The sequence below is a fragment of the Callithrix jacchus genome, chromosome 3, assembly GCF_049354715.1.
Source record: "Callithrix jacchus isolate 240 chromosome 3, calJac240_pri, whole genome shotgun sequence".
Taxonomy (NCBI): Eukaryota; Metazoa; Chordata; class Mammalia; order Primates; family Cebidae; genus Callithrix; species Callithrix jacchus.
This window is the reverse complement of record NC_133504.1, coordinates 172,236,055-172,257,737: the sequence shown is the minus strand read 5'-3', so window position 1 is coordinate 172,257,737 and position 21,683 is coordinate 172,236,055. Positions and strand designations below refer to the sequence as shown.

At 37.1% G+C, this 21,683-nt stretch overlaps 1 protein-coding gene across 4 annotated transcripts in view; it reads right to left on the bottom strand.

Moving 5' to 3' along the window:
* Window positions 1–21,683, bottom strand: part of KCNIP4 (potassium voltage-gated channel interacting protein 4) — a 1,202,281-nt gene that overhangs the window by 884,000 nt on the left and 296,598 nt on the right. Inside the window, exon 2 of one of the 4 annotated variants that reach the window (XM_078367430.1) lies at window positions 8,868–8,963. The exons of the other annotated variants lie outside the window; for them this stretch is intronic. Within the exon in view, the coding sequence (XP_078223556.1) occupies window positions 8,868–8,910 (43 nt within the window). The 5' untranslated portion in view covers window positions 8,911–8,963. The remainder of the gene's footprint in view (window positions 1–8,867; window positions 8,964–21,683) is intronic. 4 annotated transcript variants of the gene reach the window in all.

Here is a 21,683-nt window from a genome sequence, read left to right as displayed (position 1 = left end):
TTATGAGACATTAAAATTGCATGTAAATAGTGGTATCATGAGGCTAATTTTTTTAAATGTTCTTTAAATTCAGAACCAACTTGACAACTGCAGGGAATTGAGATTCTTTTTGACTGGAAACACTAGGAGAACAACATGCCTCTTTTGTCTGGCACAGTGCATGCTCTATTCTTGGGCAATTCTACAGGAAAAGTAGTAATGTCTTGATGTCAGAAAAATATATTTCCTTTTCTTTTTTTTTTCTTGAGATAGAATCTAGCTCTGTCACCCAGACTGGAGTGCAGTGGGGCAATCATGACTCACTGCAGCCTCAATCTCCTGGTTTCAAGCGATCCTCCTACCTAATCCTCTCTAGTAGCTGAGACCACAAGCATGCAGCACAACAGCAGGCTAATATTTTTTCTTTTCTTTTTACTTTTTGTAAAGACAAGGTCTAGCTGTGTTGCCCAGGCTGGTCTCAAACATGCAGGCTCAAGTGATCCTCCCGCCTTGGCCTCCCAAAATACTGGTATTACCGCTGCGAGCCACCACACCCAGCCAACATATTTACTTCAAAAATGCCCTCAAAACCCCATTTGATTCTCTGTCATCACCACACTCATGCTCATATTATCTAAGACTTCATAATTTACATTGATTACTGACTCTGCTTTTTTTCTTTTCCCAGAACCTTGTTAGTTTAGTTTCCAGTCATCAAATGTTAGGCTTATTGCCATCAATTCCTTAGTGCTTTTCTCGAATCTCTCTTCACTGCAGACATGATGACTGAAAACAAACACACTAACAGATATGGACATGAAACTTCCCTGTTCAAAATCCTTCAATGATGCCTTCTTCATTCAACGAACAGTTGTTTCTTTACTAGGCTCCAGACCCTTGCAAGAAAGAGCCCAAACTTCTCGGCACAGCATGAAAGATGTTTGCAGTTTTTTGCCTAATGTGTTGAGTAACATTTTTTTTTTTTTTTTTTTTTTTGAGACAGAGTTTCTCTCTTGTTACCCAGGCTGGAGTGCAGTGGCGCAATCTCGGCTCACCGCAACCTCCGCCTCCTGGGTTCAGGCAATTCTCCTGCCTCAGCCTCCTAAGTAAGTGAGATTACAGGCACGCGCCACCGTGCTCAACTAATTTTTTGTAGTTTTAGTAGAGACGGGTTTCACCATGTTGACCAGGATGGTCTAGATCTCTTGACCTTGTGATTCACCCGCCTCGGCCTCCCAAAGTGCTGGGATTACGAGCTTGAGCCACGGCGCCCGGCCTGAGTAACATCTTTTACTACTCTCCTCACACCTACTTTTCAGAAATAACAAATCCAATGTTGTGTCTTGAACACAGGATGCTGTTTCCCATTCCCATATCTTTTCACACGCACCTTGCACCTTTCAAAATGGCATTGTTCTCTAATTCACCCAGCTACTTTCTACATAGTGTTATTCTGTGAAGTTTACCTCACTATATTCAGTAAGGTAAATATACTACCTCTGTATCTTATTAATTCTTTCATTGCTCACATCACAAGTTATAATTTGTTACAGGTTTATTTCTCCTACCAACACATGAGATTCTTGAAGGCAGGAACTTTGTCATATTTATCTTCCTAGCTCCAAAGCCTACTAGAAAATAGGTCTCATAATAAACACTCAATAAATATACGTGGTTTGAATAAATGTATGTCAGAGAAAAAATGATTGTAATATAAGCCATGCTTTTATTTGAATTATTAAGGTTTTCCATTTATTTAAATAGTAGAATTGTACTAAAAATGATAGCATAGTTATGCAAACATTAGCAAAAGATGACCTATGGGACAGGTAATTTGCAAAGGAATTATTTTCTCCTTAGATTGAGGTAATTCAGTAGCAATTTAGCAATGAAGATATAAACTTAGACATTATGGCTGTACTCCAATTGAAAAGCTGAATAGGGTTAATGCTATAAATCCTTCATAAAATGTATTTCTATCCTTCTAATATGAACATCTCTAATAGCTTCTGTAACTCCACTACATAAAAATCCTTTGCTATGTCCCCTCAAAACACCTCCTTAATCTGGGTCAGGTCTGCCTTTCCTCAGTTCAGTTCTACCTTTATGTGCTCATATTTTGGACCAATTGTGTTCAATGGCATTTATGCTTTATTTAGAATAAACCCCTCCAAAGTTTCTAACTCTTGAGTTGAGCGTTCAGTCTACCAATCTGTTCATCTTAAGTGAAATTGATTTTCCTCTGACATCATTTGCCTTGAGGGTTATGAAATAAAATGAAATTTGGTGTTCCATCATTTATATGTCTACCCACTATCTATTCATTCAACAAATATTTGGGTGCCATATTCAAGCCACTATTCCATGACCCTTCCTCTAATTCCCCACCCATTAAGAATTATGCCATCTTTTATCAGCCTTTCCACATCTTTGTCCTAGCACAAGGAAACTCCCTCAACTTCTAATTATTTAAGGATGTGAACAATGTTACCTTCTTTTCCTTTTGTATATCCCTGGTTGCTTATGTCAACTTTCACAGTGATGATTTTCTAACATAATAGATTCCATGCTTTCTGATGTTCAGCGTTACTGCTAAACGTTAGTTTCCTACGACTCTATACTTTCGACTTCATAAATGGTCCTTTATCACCAACTCTTAACTTCCATCCTCTTTTTTTTTTTTTTTTGTGAAGAAGTTTTGCTCTTGTTGCCCAGGCTGGAGTGCAATTGCATAATCTCCGCTCACTGCAACCTCTGCCTCCTGGGTTCAAGGAATCCTCCTGCCTCAGCCTCCTGAGTACCTGGGATTACAGGTGTGTACCACCACACCTGGCTAATTGTTTTAATTTTGTTCGTTTGTTTGTTTTTGGGGTTTCACCATGTTGGCCAGGCTGTTCTAGAACTCCTGACCCCAAGTGATCTGCCTGTCTTGGCCTCCTAACCCTCTGGGATTACAGGCGTGGGCCATGATGCCTGGCCAACATCCATCTTTATAATAACCTCCTCTTTGCCTGTTATGCAACTGCTTATATTAAAACTAAATATGATCCTTTCAATACATATCTGTCCCAGGGCTTATAATAGGCCACACTTCATGTTAAGTGCAAGACATACAAAGGAATGATACCAGGAAAGAATCATATTCTAATGGAAGAAATAGGAGCTACAAACTTATGAGGGAAGCAGATAAGAAAATTCACCTTTAATGAGAATCATACAAGTGCTACAAGAAGGGTATCTAGAGGAGGAGATAAAGGTCCAGTGCAAAGTAATATCAATTAAATATTTTGGGAATACTCTTCAAAAAGTTCCAACTCAAATGCTTCCATGAAAGCATTAAAAACTATTCCATCCCTCTGGATGCCCCAAAAGAGTTTGCATGATTGCATATAACACACAAATAATCCGATATTGTGGTTATATTTGTGACAAGCTTTATATCTATTTTTAAATGGTAAATTCTTCCAGCAGACTGATTAAACACTCTCCATCACAGACCTTTTAAAAAATATTTTTCACAATTATTTGACACATGTGTATCCATCTACTCTTTAGGCACTTTTATACAAGCTCCCTCACAAAAATCTTCTAAAGTTAGAAGTTTATTATACCCATTTACATAGAAGGAAACTAAAAATTAGTAGCTATGTAAGGCAACTATGTTTACCTAGCTAGCTGACAGCAAACCTACATTAACAGTGAGGTATAGTGGAGACTTCTAGCTAATCCCCAAAATTTTATTTGTTTCTTTTTAGACACATCACTGGGCTATGTTTTCCAGTCTTCAGTTCCAATGGATTTGGCCATAAAACTCAGTTCCAGTTGATGGGATGTCAGTGAATGCAATGAAGAGATTTCTGGGCCCAGGTAATAAAAATGCCCCACTTTTGGTCCTTGGTATTTGTTTCCTTTTTCCAGGGTACTAGGAGGTTAATCTCTTCTAGGGAAAATGTAAAAGTCATACATTGAAGATAGCTAACCTGAACATCCACTTCGACAATTAGATGAGAGAGATCTTTGTATGGAAATCAATAACAAGGTAGTCTCTATTTACTACTACAGGTTATCCTACTTTATTGAATGCCCTAGGCCAGCATTTCTCAAACTTTTTAGTCTTAGTACCTACTGACATTCTTAAAAATTATCAAAGATTCCTGAGAATTTTTGTTAATGTGGGTTTTGCCTTGATATTTACTTTATTCAAATTTAAACCAAGAAATTGACATATTTATTCATTTTAAGATAACAATAATAAAGTTAGTATATGTTAACATAAATATCATTGTTGAAAAATATGTAAATTTTCCAAAATAAAACAATATATACTGTGAAGATTGCCATTCCTTTACATTTTTGCAAATACCTTTAATATTTGGCTTATTAGAAAATAATTACGGTCTCATATCTGCTTCTGCATTTAGTCTGCTATGACACCCATCATAGAGCTTTTCAAAAGCTTCACTACATTTATTAGCAAAACAGAATGAAAACAGAAATATCATCTCAGTGTTACTACAAAAACAGATTGATTTCTTGAACCAACTAAAAGAATCTCAGAGGGCTACATCTCATTAATGATCACATTATTTTTCTTTTATTTTACTTTAAGTTTGGGGTACATGTACAGAACGTGCAGTTTTGTTACATAGGTACATACATGCCATGGTGGTTTGCTGTACCCACCACCCCGTCATCTACATTAGTTATTTCTCCTAGTGCTATCCCTCCCCCTGCTACATCACGCAACCACACACCGAGGCCTGTCGGGTGGGCGAGGAGGGCTAGGGGAGGAATAGCAGGGGGTAATGATCACATTTTAAGAATTACTACACTTGACTTTTGACAACGGAAGTTACCATTTTTCTCTGCAGTCTTTCATGAAATAAAAAAAAGTAAATAAGCTACCATTTTATCCACTATGTAGTATTTAAAATTCTTAGGAAAGCTATGGATTCTTTTCTCCAAACATACACACATACACGCACACACACAAATACACAGTTTATATGCCTAATTTAAGTGATTTCCTAAAACCCCTGTATCTCATTCAGTGGAAATCAGAAACTTTCTCTAGAGTGGGTGGCACGGTTTTTTTATCTGGTATGTATCTTCCACTATTTTGAGAAACATACACTTTATATTTTATATCGTATCAATAAACATACACTAGAAACAGAAAACAGTAGTACTGGAAGGATCTTCACAGATCATATCGTAAAAATTTCTCCTTTTCACATTTAGACCTTCCTAGGGAAGGTGAGTGACTACCTCAAGGCCACAATGAACATGATAAAGAAAGGATGGAAAAATAAGAACAATTTGCAAAGTTATAATACATCATTCATTCATGTGAGCATTATTTGAAATCTTTAACTGATATAAAGTTATACATTCAAAGACACAAAACTATTTTTAGAATTTTAGAATTTAAGGAGACATAGAAGCTATCTATTTAAATTATCTCATTTATAAGAAAAACCTCCAGGATCTCAGAAAGATTAAACTACCTTGCTAAATATACGAAAGGGTAAAGACATGGTTTACCAACTCTGAACAAAATGTTATAACCACTATATCACATTTCCTTTCATATAACTCACATTTTATAGTCAATTAATAATTTCCATTTTGAGGCAAATTTATAAGAATAGCAACTGATGCACTGCATTCAAAAATAAAAGCAAAATCATCAGAATACACTTTCATAATCCAGATCACAAAATTTTATTCACTTTATTTTACTTTTCCCCATTTAAAACTGAAGAGGGCCAAGGCTGGGAAAATTTGTCATCTAAAATTCTACCTTCCTTTGTCAAAACAATATAAGACAAATATAAAGTTATTTTAAAATAAATTGTTCTGGCAGATTGGTACCTCGACCTGACAAGGAGGTTATGAAATGTAGTAACTCTCCATGCTTCATTGAAACTTATTCAAATTACTGCAATAGATTTCCACTCTTGGAAAATGAGCAAATAAATGGTAGCATCCTTCCTAATGGCAATTCTCGGCATTCTTATTAAAGTTCTGTTTTAAGTGTCCAGATACATTAAATCAATCCATTGTTTTCCATCCTTACAGACAGCCCAGAGTTCTAGAGAAGGAGGGAGACGATAAAGAAATCAATCTTCAGGATGTGCTTCTTTTAACACATAATGCTGTTGGTTAATTGGGTTTTGAAAGAATCTGATATAAATTTGGACTTGCATTCAAAGTCCTTGACAGAACTATTGCGAAGAAATGAAAAAGCAATGTTTTCCTAAAACTATTACTTGAGAATCTTGAAAGAAATGACCCATCCATAAGTATTTAATAGTTTTCCTATGTGAAAACCTGCCAAGACCCAGGCAGCACTAAAAAATGAAACCTTTATATTGTACATTGTACTCAGACACCTGGTGTGGGGGCTGCATTTTTTTTCCTGCTGTGTGGCAGACAATGAACTGTAATATTGACATTCTCTCTGAAATTCTCCAAGGTCTACTAAAGAATTCCCTGTGTAGAGGTAGAAAGTTCACCTAAGAACACTCAAAAAGGCACAGAACCTCAGTTGAGTATTAGATTTTACTTTTTCTAACGGAAGCTGGAGAGTAAAGAGAAAACAACTGATTTCTTCATAATGGCAAATCAGAAATAATGTAACATAAACCATTATACATGAGTCCAAAGCAGAAGCTACAACAAATTACTTAACACAAAGCAATAGCAACTGGGCAATTCGACAGAACTGTGAATCCACGCCATTGATTCATGTTGTCATTACTAAAAAACACAACAGAGGATGGCAGTCTTTACCTAGAATATTTCATGACAGACACTTGGAAGCATTTAATAATAGTTGTTGCTTTGTTGTTTTGCTATTTTGTGTTGCTCAAGTGGCAGGGAAGAGGGGAGTAAACTAGTACCTAAAGCCGGTTGTCTGTACTCATGAAAAATTGGCTCCGGGACATGCTCGAGTCCTGTAGGCTCTGTGGAACCCTCAGATACGAAGGGTTGACTGTACTGATCATCTCTCAAATGTCAAACACTTGGAACTTTATATACATTTTAATTCTCAAAAGAGTTCTCCAGGTTAGGTATCATCATCTTAATTTTAAAGAAGAGGAACCAAGTTTAAGAGAGTAAATACTTTAGGCAAGGCCACCAGCTAGTAATTCCTAGAACTGGGATTCGAACAGCATAAATAACTGCTCACATGGGTTTATGACATGATGAGCACCGTGCTAAGCAACTTACATGGATTGGCTCATTAAATCTTCCTCATAAATCTTCAAAAGAGGTCCTAGTATTTTACTCACTTAAAAGATGAGAAAACAGGCTGTGTGCAGTGACTCACACCTGTAATTTCAGCACTTTGGGAGGCCAAGGCGGGTGGATAACCTGAGGTTAGGAGTTAGAAACCAGCCTGGCCAACATAGAAAACCCTGCCTCTACCAGTAATACAAAAATTAGCTGGTTATGGTGGTACATGCCTACAATCCCAGCTACTCCAGAGGCTGAAGGAGGCAGAGTTGCAGTGAGCCGAGATTGCATTGCACTCCAGCACAAGAGACAAGAGCGAAACTCCGCCTCAAAAAAAAAAAAAAAAAAGATGAGAAAACCAAAAATTGCAGTTGTTAAGAAGCTTGCCTAATCACACAGATCATAAGTGGCTGAATGGCAGTTCAAGCTGAGACTGTCTGAAACCAGAACTCCAAGCTTTTACTCATTCCACAATACCTGCTAATTTCAATGCCCATGCTCTTTCCTCTACAGGAATGGGGGTGGAGGGAGTGAAAAACAGTAAAATTCACATTTTTCATTTTCTTCTCTTCCTCTCATTCAATTCCCCAAAGAATAAGACAATATAACACACCAGTACCTTTAGAGGTTCAAAAGACACTAATGATAATTTATCTGAACAAAAAAGGTTTACTTCAATTGCCAGAAGAAATGTTTTCTAGAAGAAAAAGAGTGCTCAGTAGAGTACACAATAGTATCCATATATGTGGATACCTGTGCAATAAATTTTCCGCTAAGGACCAAATCAAGGCCAATCATGATTCATCAGCAGACTAAGAGACAGCGTGGAGTCAAAGACAATTTAAAGGTACTCCGCATGACTTCTAAATTCTGGTCTGTTTCACACGGCACTTTATGCACAGTCTAGGTTCAAATATTTTTTCTCTGGCTGCACTTGGTGCAAGCTGTCAGGTCTATTTTTTAAGATATCCTTTAGAAACACAACATGAAATTGTGTAACCGTGAAAAGGAGAATTCAGGAAAAAGCTATCATTTCAAATATTTTTCTGTTTTTTATCATAGTAGTGGGAGCTCTACCTTTACAAGGCAAACTGCAGCATGATACTGGCAACTTCTCGTGTCAATGCAAGCATAGTACTAGGCAACTGATATTTTTTAGGGAGCAGAGATTTCAATTTCTGCACCTTGGTTTTTGGAAATTATTGTAACTGAGGTTTTGACAGCCAGACAAATATACTGCAAAGAATGCTGCTCATTTCATCAAGAATGCTCCATCTAAACACACATATTCTATCTGCTATAGCCCAGAATGCCTGAGTGTGTGAACATGTGAGACACAGAGAATTTCAGTCTTGAATGATGGGTCCTCAGCTGAGACTCTTTCTTTGTACAAAGAAAATCAGTTACTTGTGATAATGTGGCAAAACTAGAGCTAATAAGGTATCCAGGTGTGTTCTAATAACAACAACAAAAACCTACATTCACTATAGGTACTGGTTAATTGTGAGTAAGGAGTTATCTTTAAAGGATTAATTATATGAGGCTTTGTCAAGGCAGGAATATAAATTACACTGCTGATTAACTGGGTTTTAAAAAGACGTGAATACATTTGGATGTGAATTTTAAGTTCTTGACAGAACTATTACCTGAAAAATGAGAAGATGATTTTGAATATTCAAGATTTTTCATGAAATGATTCTTTGAAGTCTTTCAGCAACTCTCTTTGCTTCTATTTTCTTAAGCTGCCAAATGAAGACAGCAGAAAATGTAATCAATTAGACTTGATCACATAAAGTTTAAATCACATTTAACTATTCAGTTGAAGAAAAATACCAGAAAAACTAATTACAGAACTGCAAAATAGCAACAATAAAATTGAGACCCAAAAAAAGGACATGAAACACCTAAGAAATTGAGAATCAACAAATCTATAGAGCTGTCAGTGAAGACAGTCAATCTGTGTCATTAAATAACCTTAAAGAGAATTATGTAATTATTTCTCCATCAACTGTCTTTGACATTGTATCACAATTAAAATTCTGAAGGTCTCCTTCAGTAACTAGATAAAATTTAGAATGATGAAAGGTCAATCTGACAAGAATATTGATAAACTGCATAACATTTCTTCTTGTTCCAAAAAGTCATATAAACAACTTCTAGGAAATTTCATTTGAAAATTGAGAATTAAAAACTTTTTAAAATATTGTATCTTCTATTATACATAGATAGAAAAATACCTATCTCATTCCTTTAGCTTATGGGTTCTTTGAGGATTAAAAAGAGTATCTTGTTCAAATTTGGGAATTTTGCTAGTTGCTCAGTATGTCTATTCTAATTATATATTCTGGAACCGAAAAAACTACAGGATAGATTTGGGGACCCACTGGACATATTAATCACATGACTTCCATCAGCCCTACTCTGACTAGTCAACCACAGTGACATTTTTGTATCTTCTGGAACGGATAACAGTTTAGAGTTAATGTTTAATAGTTCCCAAAGGGTCTGATTCTTTTCTTTTCCCTAATCCACAGTCACTCCAGTAAAAGGCCATGATTTGGAGTTAGAATTTTGTTAACTTGACCTAGAATTCTTTGACTTACCCAGATAAAATAAGAATTAGTAGCTTTCCCATCCTTTTACCTTCTAGAAACTCTATCATCAACTAGCAATGCCATAGGCCTGCCCATATCCAACTTTTCTGATTGCTGCTTTGACTCTGCTTTCCATCGTGGTAACCGCACCCATGTTATCTTAGGCGACTGAGTGCTGCCACTTGGCCAGCCCCTGTCACCCTAGGATTCAGTTACTCTGATTACATCTAAGTTTCCTCATTCAGTGGTAGCAGTTCCCACTGCAGTTCCTGGCAGACAAAGAAAAGCTATCACAAAGCTCTTCAAGGATGCTGGGGCCCCCTCACAAATTTGTTTCTCACATTTATGTTGAAAGGTGTGTCCTCTGGATCATCCAGGGTGAGTGAGCAGATCTTAAATGACATATTCAATTAACATTCCAGTTTCCCTAAGCCTTGGAATCTCTTCTTCTGCAGTACAGGAAAGCAGGTCTAGCATTTCAAGTTAAATTACTGTGGGCTGCCTTTTGATCCATGTTCCAGCCAACCAGCCAACCAACCAAGCAAACTGATATAGCCCTTTCTAATTCCCTGAGCTACAACAATAAATTCAGAATCTCTGCTTCATGAGTTTCTTCAGATTTGGGAAGCAATATATTCCTTATTTGGGTTTGGTACCCCAGCCTAGTTACAGAATGACTCAAAAAGCTGTTAACAAGAAAAGGCTCTGCAACAGGTTCAGGCTGTCATATAGCTGCTCTGCCACTGGGGTCCTATGATCCAGCAGATTCAATGGTGTTTAAAGTGTCAGTGACAGATAGGGATTCTATTTAAAATCTTTGACAGGACCATACAGGATAATCATAGTGCATATTCAGAACTTCAGATCAAAGCTCTGACATTCTTTGCAGATAACTGTGTTCCTTTTGAGAAACTGCTTTTGGCCTGCTACTAAGCTGAAAGCTTAACCATGGCCCACCAAGTTCCTCTACAACCTGAGCTGCTCCTCATGAACTGGCTGTTCCCTGTCCTAGCAAGCTATAAATTTGACTGTACATAGCAGCATTCCATCATCAAACCAAGAAATGATGTGATCAGTCCCAAGAGGGCCCTTAATGCACAAGTTACATGAAGATGTGTCCCAAATGTCCATGGTCCCCACTCCTGTTATATTACTATGTCTCTTACAACCTGCACCTATGGCCTCATGTGGAGTACTCCACGGTCAGTTGACAAACTTGGGTCTGGTTTATAGATGGTTGTACGTGATACAGTGGACATCCACAACACTACAGCCCTTTTCTAGCACATACCTGAAGGATAATGGTGAAAGAAACTCCTCTCAGATGGCAGAACCTTGAGTAGTGCATCTGATTGTTCACTTTGCTTGGAAGGAGAAATGGCCATATATGCAAATACATGCCAATTTTGGGGCTATGTCCAGTGGTTTCTCTGGATGGTCAAAGACTTGGAAGAAATGTGATTGAAGAATTGGTTCAAGGAAGTTTGGGGATGACGTATGTGGATAGACATTTCTGAATGAGAGAAAATCATGAATATAGTTGTGTGCCATGTGAGTGCTGGCCAAAGAGTGATGTCAGAAGAGGAGGAATTTAATAATTGGGTGAATAGGATGGCATATTCTGTAGATACCAGTCAGCCTCTTTTTTCTAGCCACTCGTATTACCCAATGTATTCACGAAAGAAGTGGACATTGTAGCAGGGATGTAGGTTATGCATTGGCTCAGAAACATGAACTTCCCTCTCCAAGGCTGACCTACTTATAGCCACTGCTGAGTGTCCAATGTGCCAGCAGCAAAGACCAACACTGCGTTCTCAATATGGCACCATTCCTCAGGGTGATCAGCCAGCTACCTGGTGGCAGGTTGATTACATTGGACTGCTTCCATCATGAAAGGGGGGTAGTGTTATGTTCTCACCGGAATAGTTACTTACTCTGGATATTGATTTGCCTTTTCTGAACACAGTGTTTCCGCCAACACTACCTATCATCTATAAACTTACAGAATGCCTTATGCCCTGCCATAGCATTCCATACAGCACTGCTTCTCATCAAGAAAACTACTTCACAGTAAACAAAGTATGGCAATGGGACCATCGTCATGGAATTCATTGGTCTTTTATGTTCCCACCCATCCTGATGCAGCTGGTTTGACGGAACAGTGGAATGGCCATTTGAAGACTCAGTTACAATGTCAGTTATGAAACAGTACCTTGTAGAGCTACAGCCAAGTTATCCAGGAGTCTACATAGACTTTGAATCAATATTCAAAATATGGTACTCTTTCTCCCATAGCCAGAATTCATGGGTCCACAATTCAAGTGGTGAATATGGAAGTGGCTCTACTTACTATTGCAACTGATGACCTATTACCACATATTTGCTTCCTGTTTAGAAGTCTTAGTTCCAAAAAGAGGAATGCTTCTAGCAGGAGACACAACAAAAATTCCATTGTTGCAGAAGTAAAAACTGTCACCTGGTGACTTTGGGCTCTTTGTGCCTCTGAATCAACAGGCGGAGAAGGAAGTTACACTGCTGGCTGGGGTAACTGATCCTTGACTATCAAGAAGAAATCGACCTGGTACTCTACAATGGAAACAACAAAGATATTATGTCTGAAATACAGAAGATCCTTAAGGCATCCCTTATTATTGCCATGCCCTGTGATTAAATTCAATATAAAACTGTAACAACTCCATTCAGGCAGGACTACTAATTGTCTAGATCCCTCAAAAGCAAAGACTTTTGTTATCTGGTATGGGTCACCTTACCAGATAAATAGCTATAACCTATTGAGGTACTTGCTGAAGGCAAAGAGAATATGTAAATGGTAAGGAAATATGAGTTTCAGTGATGTAACCAGTACAGAATGGGAACTGTGTCATGTATATTTTTTCTTTTTTATTTTGTTATGAGTATGTTTGTGTGTGTGCATGTGGGTATCTCAAATATCTGTTTTCTTCCCTCTCTTTTCCCTTTATCCTATAACATGAGATGTTTTGACTTTATATTATAGTTCTTAAGTAATGTTAGCTTTACATCATAGTAGTTAAGTTAGAGGATATTGAAAAGAACAATCATCACAAAGACTTTCAAGGACTTTGCATCCCTTTTGGGGAAAGGTTAGTGCATATTTTGTTGTATACAAGATAGTGGTATTAATCATGTTAAGTAAAAGTATTGCCTTGTTTTTGTCTTTAATTGGAGATTAATTTTGGTTTAACATGTACATAAGTGCCAAGTTTACAAAAATGGACTCGTGATGGGTAACCTTATGTGTTAGCATGGTTAAATGATGGTATCTAGATATTTGGCGAAGTATTATTCTAGATGTTTCTGTGAAGGTATTTTTATTGAGATTAACATTTAAGTCAACAGACTTTGAGGAAAGCATATTAACCTTGTTTGTGTGGATGGGCCTGATTCAACAGTTGAAGTCCTTAGTAGAAAACACAGACCTCTCTTCAGCTAGAAGAAACTCTGCAAGGAGACTGCCTTCAGACTTGAACTGCAACTCTTCCCTGGGTCCCCAGGCTGCCAGCCTATCCCGAAGATTTAGGACTAGTCAGCCTCCATAATTACATGAGCCAATTGTTTGCAATAGATCTCTTGATTGATAGATGAGAGAGAGAGAGAGAGAGAGAGAGAGAGAGAGAGAGAGAGAGAGAGAGAGAGAGAGGGAGAGAAAGAGAGAGAGATACAAAGATAGGCAGAAAGACAGACAGATAGATATCCTATTGGTTCTGACCCTAATACATGTATCCCCAATGCTTTACTCATTAAATTTCAAATAAACTTTTTCTTTTTCATTTTACATATTAGAAAAGACATCTAAGCTGTATACGGAACTCTGTCCTGGTTTTAAAAAAAATCAAACAAAATCTTGGAAGAATAATTTGACATTGTAATCCTTTCACTTCACAGCATCTCCATGAGCTCAAGTTTGCAATGTAGTTACCATCTACAGAGATCCAGAGTCAGTTTGGATTCTACAATTGTAAATACAGAGGCAGAATGAACTTCCACCTTGTAAATTACAAATCAAACCTAATATTACTTTTGGGGGAAAAGGGTCGGATAAATTCCAATAAGGTAAGCTTATGGAACTCAGGCCCAACCCAAGCTGTAGAAGAGCATTATGGAATAAACTGAAAGAACTAGATTGATGGGAGGCCCAGCCTTCTTCCACAAGAAGTGACACATACCTGGAAAGATATAGAAGCAAATTGTAGATAAATTGTATAATCTTGACAACAAAACTTCTCATTTCCAATCCTTGACTTTTTCATCTGAAAGCTAATAAAGTTGCAGCAGGTAAAAGCAGCAGATGAGGAAGGAGTAAATCCACATTCGAAGCTACCCTAATCCCCTCACTCTTCTGATGGTATTATTATTTTAGTCAAGGCCGAGCTTTATTCCGGGTATCTGAGTCCGCTGGAATCTTGTTGGATCCCACAAATTCTCCAAGAGTTGTCCAGTATATTTAGTAATCTTTTTAGACCTTAGGTTTTGTTTTTGTTTTGTTTTTTGTTTCATTTTGGCCTTTCAAATGGGATGCTGCTTGTAGTCTGCAGAAGGCTTTGTTAATTTATTTTGATGTTTGATCTCTCTATGATTTACCATATTTCTTTAAAGCATCTTAAGATTCTAGGAATGAAAACTGGTGTAGCAAATTCATTTGCTAAGATCATAATTTATTATTGTTTGCAAATAAATTTCTAAGAATGTGGAATCCAAGAGTATCTGAGCTTAAAGGTACCCTAGGGTACCAGAGATAACTCTTGTTTAACATTACTATTTGCCAGACATTGTATTATCTTCGTTATTCACAGAAACAATCATTAGAAGAGCAATAATTATCGATTGGCACTTGAATGTGTGCATAATAAGCACTCATGATTTTTAGTATAAGCTGGAATGTGTTACAAAAATATTAATTCATTCATTCTAAAGATAACCATATGAGTTGTACCATTATTTCTCCTATGTCATAGATGAGTAAACTGAGATAGAAAGGTTAAATAAATTGCCCCTGTCATACATTTAGTAAGCAATAGAACTGAAATTCAAAAAAGAGACTAGCTCCCAGGTCTGTGTTTTTAACTGTATTAAGTGGTTAATAGAGTTTCCTTAATAAACGTACATTGTTATTATTCTGATTTAAGGGATAAACATCTGAAAGTCAAATCAGCTAAATACTTTGTGAAAGTCAGAGTCCCTAAGCAACACTGGCCAACTTCACACCCAGTACAAAGCCAGTGACTTTTACCACCATGGAGGATACTATCTCCCATTTTAAGGGCAAAACAACAACAAAAAACAACTAAAACAATAGAAGCCCTGAGAGGTTGATGAAGTTATGCAAACAGCTGGAAAAAACTTGATGATGTCACCTCTTAATGAAAAGAAAATACCTAATATGTGAAATAGCAGTGCACTTTATTCTTGCTACACAACCTTCACATGCTCGTACACCCATAGGAAATCTAGTGAAAATCCAGAGAGATCCCAATTGTCACAGGTTGGGATCAACAGCACTATTCTGGCTAGACTCTTGTGTGGGACAGTTTCCAGTGCAACACCTCATCTCTGCCTATCTCTGTGCTATTCTTGAGCCCTGAACCAAGTCATGAATCTGTACTCTACAATTTCACTTCTGCCTGGGATATGCTGCTCAGATGGGATGTATAAGTGGCAACACATCCACATCAAAACAGAGACTGTCTCCTCCTGCCATGGGTAGCAATGATCATAACTCTCAAATCATTTTGCCACTGGATTCTAACATACGAGCAGAAGACTCTGTAATTAGGTGATGAATTCAGATCATTGGAGCACACATGTTGTACTAAAACATTTCTTTGGCTTCATTCTCAATGGGCACACTATTTCAAATGCTCTTTCTTATCTGCTGCAATATCATCAGACCTACAGAAATATGCTCAAATTTTCATTTCCTCCATGAAGCCTTTTCTGATTGCTACAGTAATACCAAGTAGTCTCTCTTCGGAATCCTGAAGAGCATATATCGCTCACTTTACTTCTATCACCCTAATCCTTGACTGTCTTGACTTCTCCATCAAGATGTTAATCTTGTCCCAAGTAAAGACTACATTATTATCTTCTGCTTAGCCTTATGCTATCAGACTCTGTATAATAGATTCTATAGTATTGCTCCCAGTGAACTGATCAAATTGGTTGAATTGCCAATGTAGTTCCCACTGCCCAGAATGACATCAAACCCAATCAAATTTATTTCTTGCTATCGTATTAAATGTGCTCTCCTGCTGCAGTTAAGTCTACCTCCTCACTGGCTTCATCCACCTCTTCATTAATGAGTCAACATTGTTCTTGTTGGCATAAAGAGTGAGAAGCAGCACATAATGTATTTCTATCAGTACTCATGTAAAGATATGGAATCGCTATATTGAATTACTGTAGAATAGTGCTAAACCAAAAATTTAGATTTCCAATCAGATGTTCTTTTTTTTTCCCTACAAGATATTAATGAAATAAATAATTTAAAACATTTTGGTATTTGCATTTTCAATTTAACAGCCATGTTCCATGCTTGGCAAATGCAAGAGCACGGGACATGGCAATACAATAGGTAATGTGCTCTCCATCACCCATCTGCAGCTTCCCTCACAGGTGATGTACTCTATACCACCCATCTGCGGCTTCCCTCACAGGTGATGTGCTCTCCACCACCCATCTGTGGCTTCCCTCACTCTCTTGGTTTGTTCTCTCCCTAATACCATCTATGAAGTTACTTAACACATGCCACTGATTATATCTATGGTAAATCAACCACATTCTACTACCCACTGCAGTGAACATGAACCACTTAACCCCCTCATTATAATAGCAAATCAGAGAGTTATTATTTAGAAGTCACAATTTCAAATGAGAAGGTAAAGGTTAGATTTAAAATTTTACTTCCCCCCAGTTCCTTCTAATTATGCTTACTTGCCTAGACTAAAAACATCTAGAAAGTTTTGAGGGGAAAAAAAACGCACATTTTTTTAGTCTTTTGTAATTGAAAGTGAATAGAATGGTGGTTTGAGGGTACTCCAGAATCCTAAAGTATTCTAAAACAAAGACTACATTTTGCTTTTAAAAATACATATTTAATATAAATCTATCGTTTAATCTAATTATCTTTGAGTTGCCATTTATCTTATATCTTAATTATATCTTAGTTAACCCTTGTACTATATTTAGTAACCTCACCAGAAAACATAGTACAAACACATATATACATTTTTGGAAGAAGAAGAATAGAAATAAATGTTCCCAGAATTCTACAGGAAAACTGATGACTACGATTTATCTCCCTAATAGCAAACTTGTCATAACAATTTTAAACATTACTTTTCATTCTATCTCTCCTATCCTGATTTCATACTATTATGAGATCAATAAAAAAAGACCGATTGGAAGCCAGGGGTGGGCACTGGCCATGGACCCTTACTCTGTGCTTATCATACGCAACAATCCTTATTTTATTCCATTTTCCAAAAAAAGATCTACTCTTCACGAGAAACTCATGAATGGAGGAAAAAATAAATTCACATTACACATCACAAAAAAGGAATAATTAGCCAATTAGTCAAATTCCTCTTTGAGATCTGGGTTATCCTCTGTTCATTGTCCCTCATCTTCCCTCTAGCTAGTATTCTCTGTGTCCAACACAAGATATGAACTTAAAAAATCATTCTCTTGTTCTCAATATTTCAGTTCTGGCCCTCAACTTATGTACCCCACTCAACCATATCACAATTCAGAAAAATCATTGCAGGCTCCTCAGGCCTGCCCCTTGGAAGGTATCTTGCCATTCTCAAACTTTCAAATAATAAATGGATACAGTGTTGTCCTTCAATCTTGCAAAATGAGGTAAACCATATAAAAATATACTCCAAAATTCATTTTAAAGCACTATCTACTTTAAGTCCATTAAGCTCTAATGCCATATGTTTTGTATGTGGCAACTGCTATAATTTATATTTAAAATGAGAATAAATGTGCAAATAAGTAGTAAGAGCTCATTGTATGAATATGCTATAGCTTAGGGAAGAAGGACACTGAGATGGCGTAAGGCTCTTTAGAAGCTGTTTAGTAATTTCTGTACTCTGGTAAATTATGTGGAGATGCAGTTTATAGGCATGGTAATATCTTGCCTGAAATGAAAAGATCTACCAGACACACTTTTCACAGTCTCAAGCTCTAAATCACAAATACATTCAGCCAGTCGTTTACATCAGTTTCAAACATGAAGGGTAGCAATTAGAGACAAATTAAATAGAAAGTAAAAATTGGCTGAATAATTATTTGCCAACATTTTCATTTACATATAGATCATTTCAAGAGGAAATTAGGGTAATCAAGCATTGGCCTAACTCTGCAGTGGCAAAGTAGGGTTGTCTAGAGAGAAAAAATTCTGTCAAATGTATTGTATTTATTTTCTGTTCACATCATTGATTAGAAGGCCCCACACAACATAGAAAGTCAAATATTTATTTATTTGACTATGGTGTGATTTTAGATTCCCTTGTGTTTACTTTATGATATATACTCTTGTCCTCCTGTTTGACCATTTCATGAAATGTTCATCTGGTTATAATTAATGTACTCTAGCTTGTGTTCAGTGTTGACTCTATAATGCCTTAACATTCTCAATCAATTTAATAGAAGATAAAGAAAGACAGGACATTAAAGTTCCCCTCCTTCCTCGACATTATAGCTTACAATGAATGCTGAAGTACTTTTGTTTCGAGATGACCAGGTACTTTAACTTATACTTATTTCTGATTGGCCATTAGTATATTGGGGAAATCAATGTTAAAACTGTACCAGAATGGCCTAGAAGAAAAGCATCAGAAGAGAAAGATCATTAAAAGGTATTATTACCATCATTTTTATACAGAGCTAATTTTTAACAATGATTTTTACAGACCTGTGAGTGACAAGTAGATGCTAACTAGAATTCCCATGTTTGGAGTCCAGATTTCATTGAATTAACACTCAACAAATATGCTAAATGTCTCGTAACATTATACTACATACTGATGCTATAAGAAAGAGATAAAAATGAGAAGGACCTGTAACATACTATGACAACTGCAAAATAAATATGTTCAAAATAAGCACTTCTCTTGGGTGGTAAAGGAATAATAGAAAGAATGGAATGCCTTCTTTTTTTTTTTTTTTTTGAGATGGAGTTTCACTCTTCTTACCCAGGCTGGAGTGTAATGGCGCGATCTCGGCTCACCTCAACCTCTGCCTCCTGGGTTCAGGCAATTCTCCTGCCTCAGCCTCCTGAGTAACTGGGATAACAGGCAAGCGCCACCATGCCCAGCTAATTTTTTGTATTTTTTTTTAGTAGAGACGGGATTTCACCATGTTGACCAGGATGGTCTTGATCTCTTGACCTCATGATCCACCCACCTCGGCCTCCCAAAGTGCTGGGATTACAGGCGTGACCCACCGCCCCCAGCTCTGGAATGTCTCATAGAGTAGTTAGTTCCTCTACCTCCAGGGTATTTTCCAGCGTGTGCTATGGACTGTTTCCTGGTCCATAGTGAAACAGGCCTTAAAAAGTCCCTTCTAGGGTAAGAATTTGTAATTACTTATCAGCTATTTATGTCTTCTTCCTTTTATCCCTTTCACGGCTCCTTTTGCAAATGCTTGTATTTCTGTCTAGTTAAGATAGCACTTTTTAACTTGTAGCCTTGCAAAGAGACATTTTTCTCCAAATGCACTTGGTGAGTTTTTTATATGACTCTAAACTAGAGCTGAATCAATTGTAGGGAATGTGCTGAATGTCCATCCATAAAGGGAAACAAGATTAATGATCTCTAAGTGTGAATGGGCAAAAGCAATTTACAAGAGTGAGTGAGGGTCATATTTTATCACAGGCAGGTGGCTTATTCCAACTTTGCAAACAGTTGCCAAAAACGCACACAACCACAAATCTTTGGCCTTTCCATCCCGACGTGAAACCATTGTGTGTGCTCGACAAATGATCCTACTACGCTTTAACCCCGAACTCAATCTTTATATGTTAATGAAGACTAAAATAGATTGCTAGCAAACTCCTTGAAGCAGAAACTAACAAAAAAAGCATTTTCCTTCCCAACTCACTCCACAGGATCTGTACTTCACCCAGCAAGAAAAAGAGCATCAAATTTTGCTTCTCACTATGCAGAAAACCCTTAATGCATGGTCTGCTAATTTTGGAATTTAAAATTTTTCTTTCACCTTGGACTTTGTCCTTGTTCCAATGAATTCTGACTTCAAATTAGTATATCATATGGTGTTTGTTTTGTTTTTGGCAGTCGTAGTGGGGGAGTTAGAAGGTATGTAATATGGGAAGACACTGGTAAAATCTTTCTAGTACAAATCATAATATAACAAAAATAAAAATACTTTTTCCTGTGATATTGGATACCTATCTTCACCTTGAGGTTTATGCCTCCAGCATAGTTTGGGCAGAGCCCACTATAGCACTCTCTATATAACCTGTGCAAGTTATACTTCTGCATATCTGAGGTCAGGAAAGAAGAGTCAGACACTTGGAACGGCCAGAGGATATTAGACAGGGTAATAAAATAGACAGCCAAAGGATATTAGCTGTCTACTGTTGCATAAAAAATTACCTAAGACTTAATGTCTTAAAACAACATGAATTTATTCTCACTCAGTTTCTGTGGGTCCTGCTCCAGATTATGATCTCACAGGACAAGATTATGATGTCACCCGGGCTCCATTTCCATCTGGAGTTTGGGGGTCTGCTTAAAAGCTTGCCTGGTTGTAGCAGAATTTAGTTCTTTGCAACTGTAAGACAAGATGCCCATTCTTTGCTGGCTGTCAGCATGGGGCCACTCAGCTCCTTCAGACCACACACAGTTCTTTGCAATATGGTCTTCTCCATCTTTAAAAGTGAGAAATGGAGACTCTTCTGCCTGCTGAATCCCTTTCACATTTCAAATCTCTATTACCACAAAGAGCTTTGTCCTTTTAACGGCTAGCTGGCATAGATTAGGCCCACTGAACATGGACTCCTTTATTTAAATAAACTGTGACAAATAAGACAATCTAATTATGGGAGTGGTACCATGGCACTGCATCACAAGCACACAGATCTCTCTCACAGTGAAAGGGAGGATATTCTACAAGGACATGGGTCATCGGGGCTTATTTTATAATTCTGTCTACCACATAATTCTCAAAGGGAGTATCGTAAATCCAAGGCCTGAACCAAGGCAAATAAGCTGTTATCTTCAGGAGGGCTGGACAGAGAAGGCAAGGCGAGGGCATAAGAGGAAATACAGATGTTCAGATGAGTGATGACTACCATCTAATAAAGATTAGGGATAAAGAGGATATTTTGTTCAAGGAATGACGTTGTTAATACTCCATTTCACAACTGTTAGATAAATGGAAATAATTTTGTTAACTGTAATTTACCACTTCCTCATGGAAAATATTCTAGCACAGTGACGTTTTATGCAATTGGGTGACCAAGCTGATGTCTACCCACCCTGGGTAAAGCCAATTTATGACATATGATGAACACTGAATGACTCAAAAGGGTTTTACATAATTGGCAACAGCCAAAAAAACTAATAAATTATTTTACAAAAACAAAACATAACAGCAACAAAACAAATAAACAAAAACAGGATGTCCTTGGAATTCTCAATATAGGTTGGAAATTGAAGGTTTTAATGGCAGACTTTCAGGATTCAAATCCTAGCTTTCTAACTTACTAAATATTTAACCTTGGTAAGTTATTGAACTTCATTTTATGTGTATAGATCTACAGATATATATATCTATGTATATATATACACATGTAATATAGAT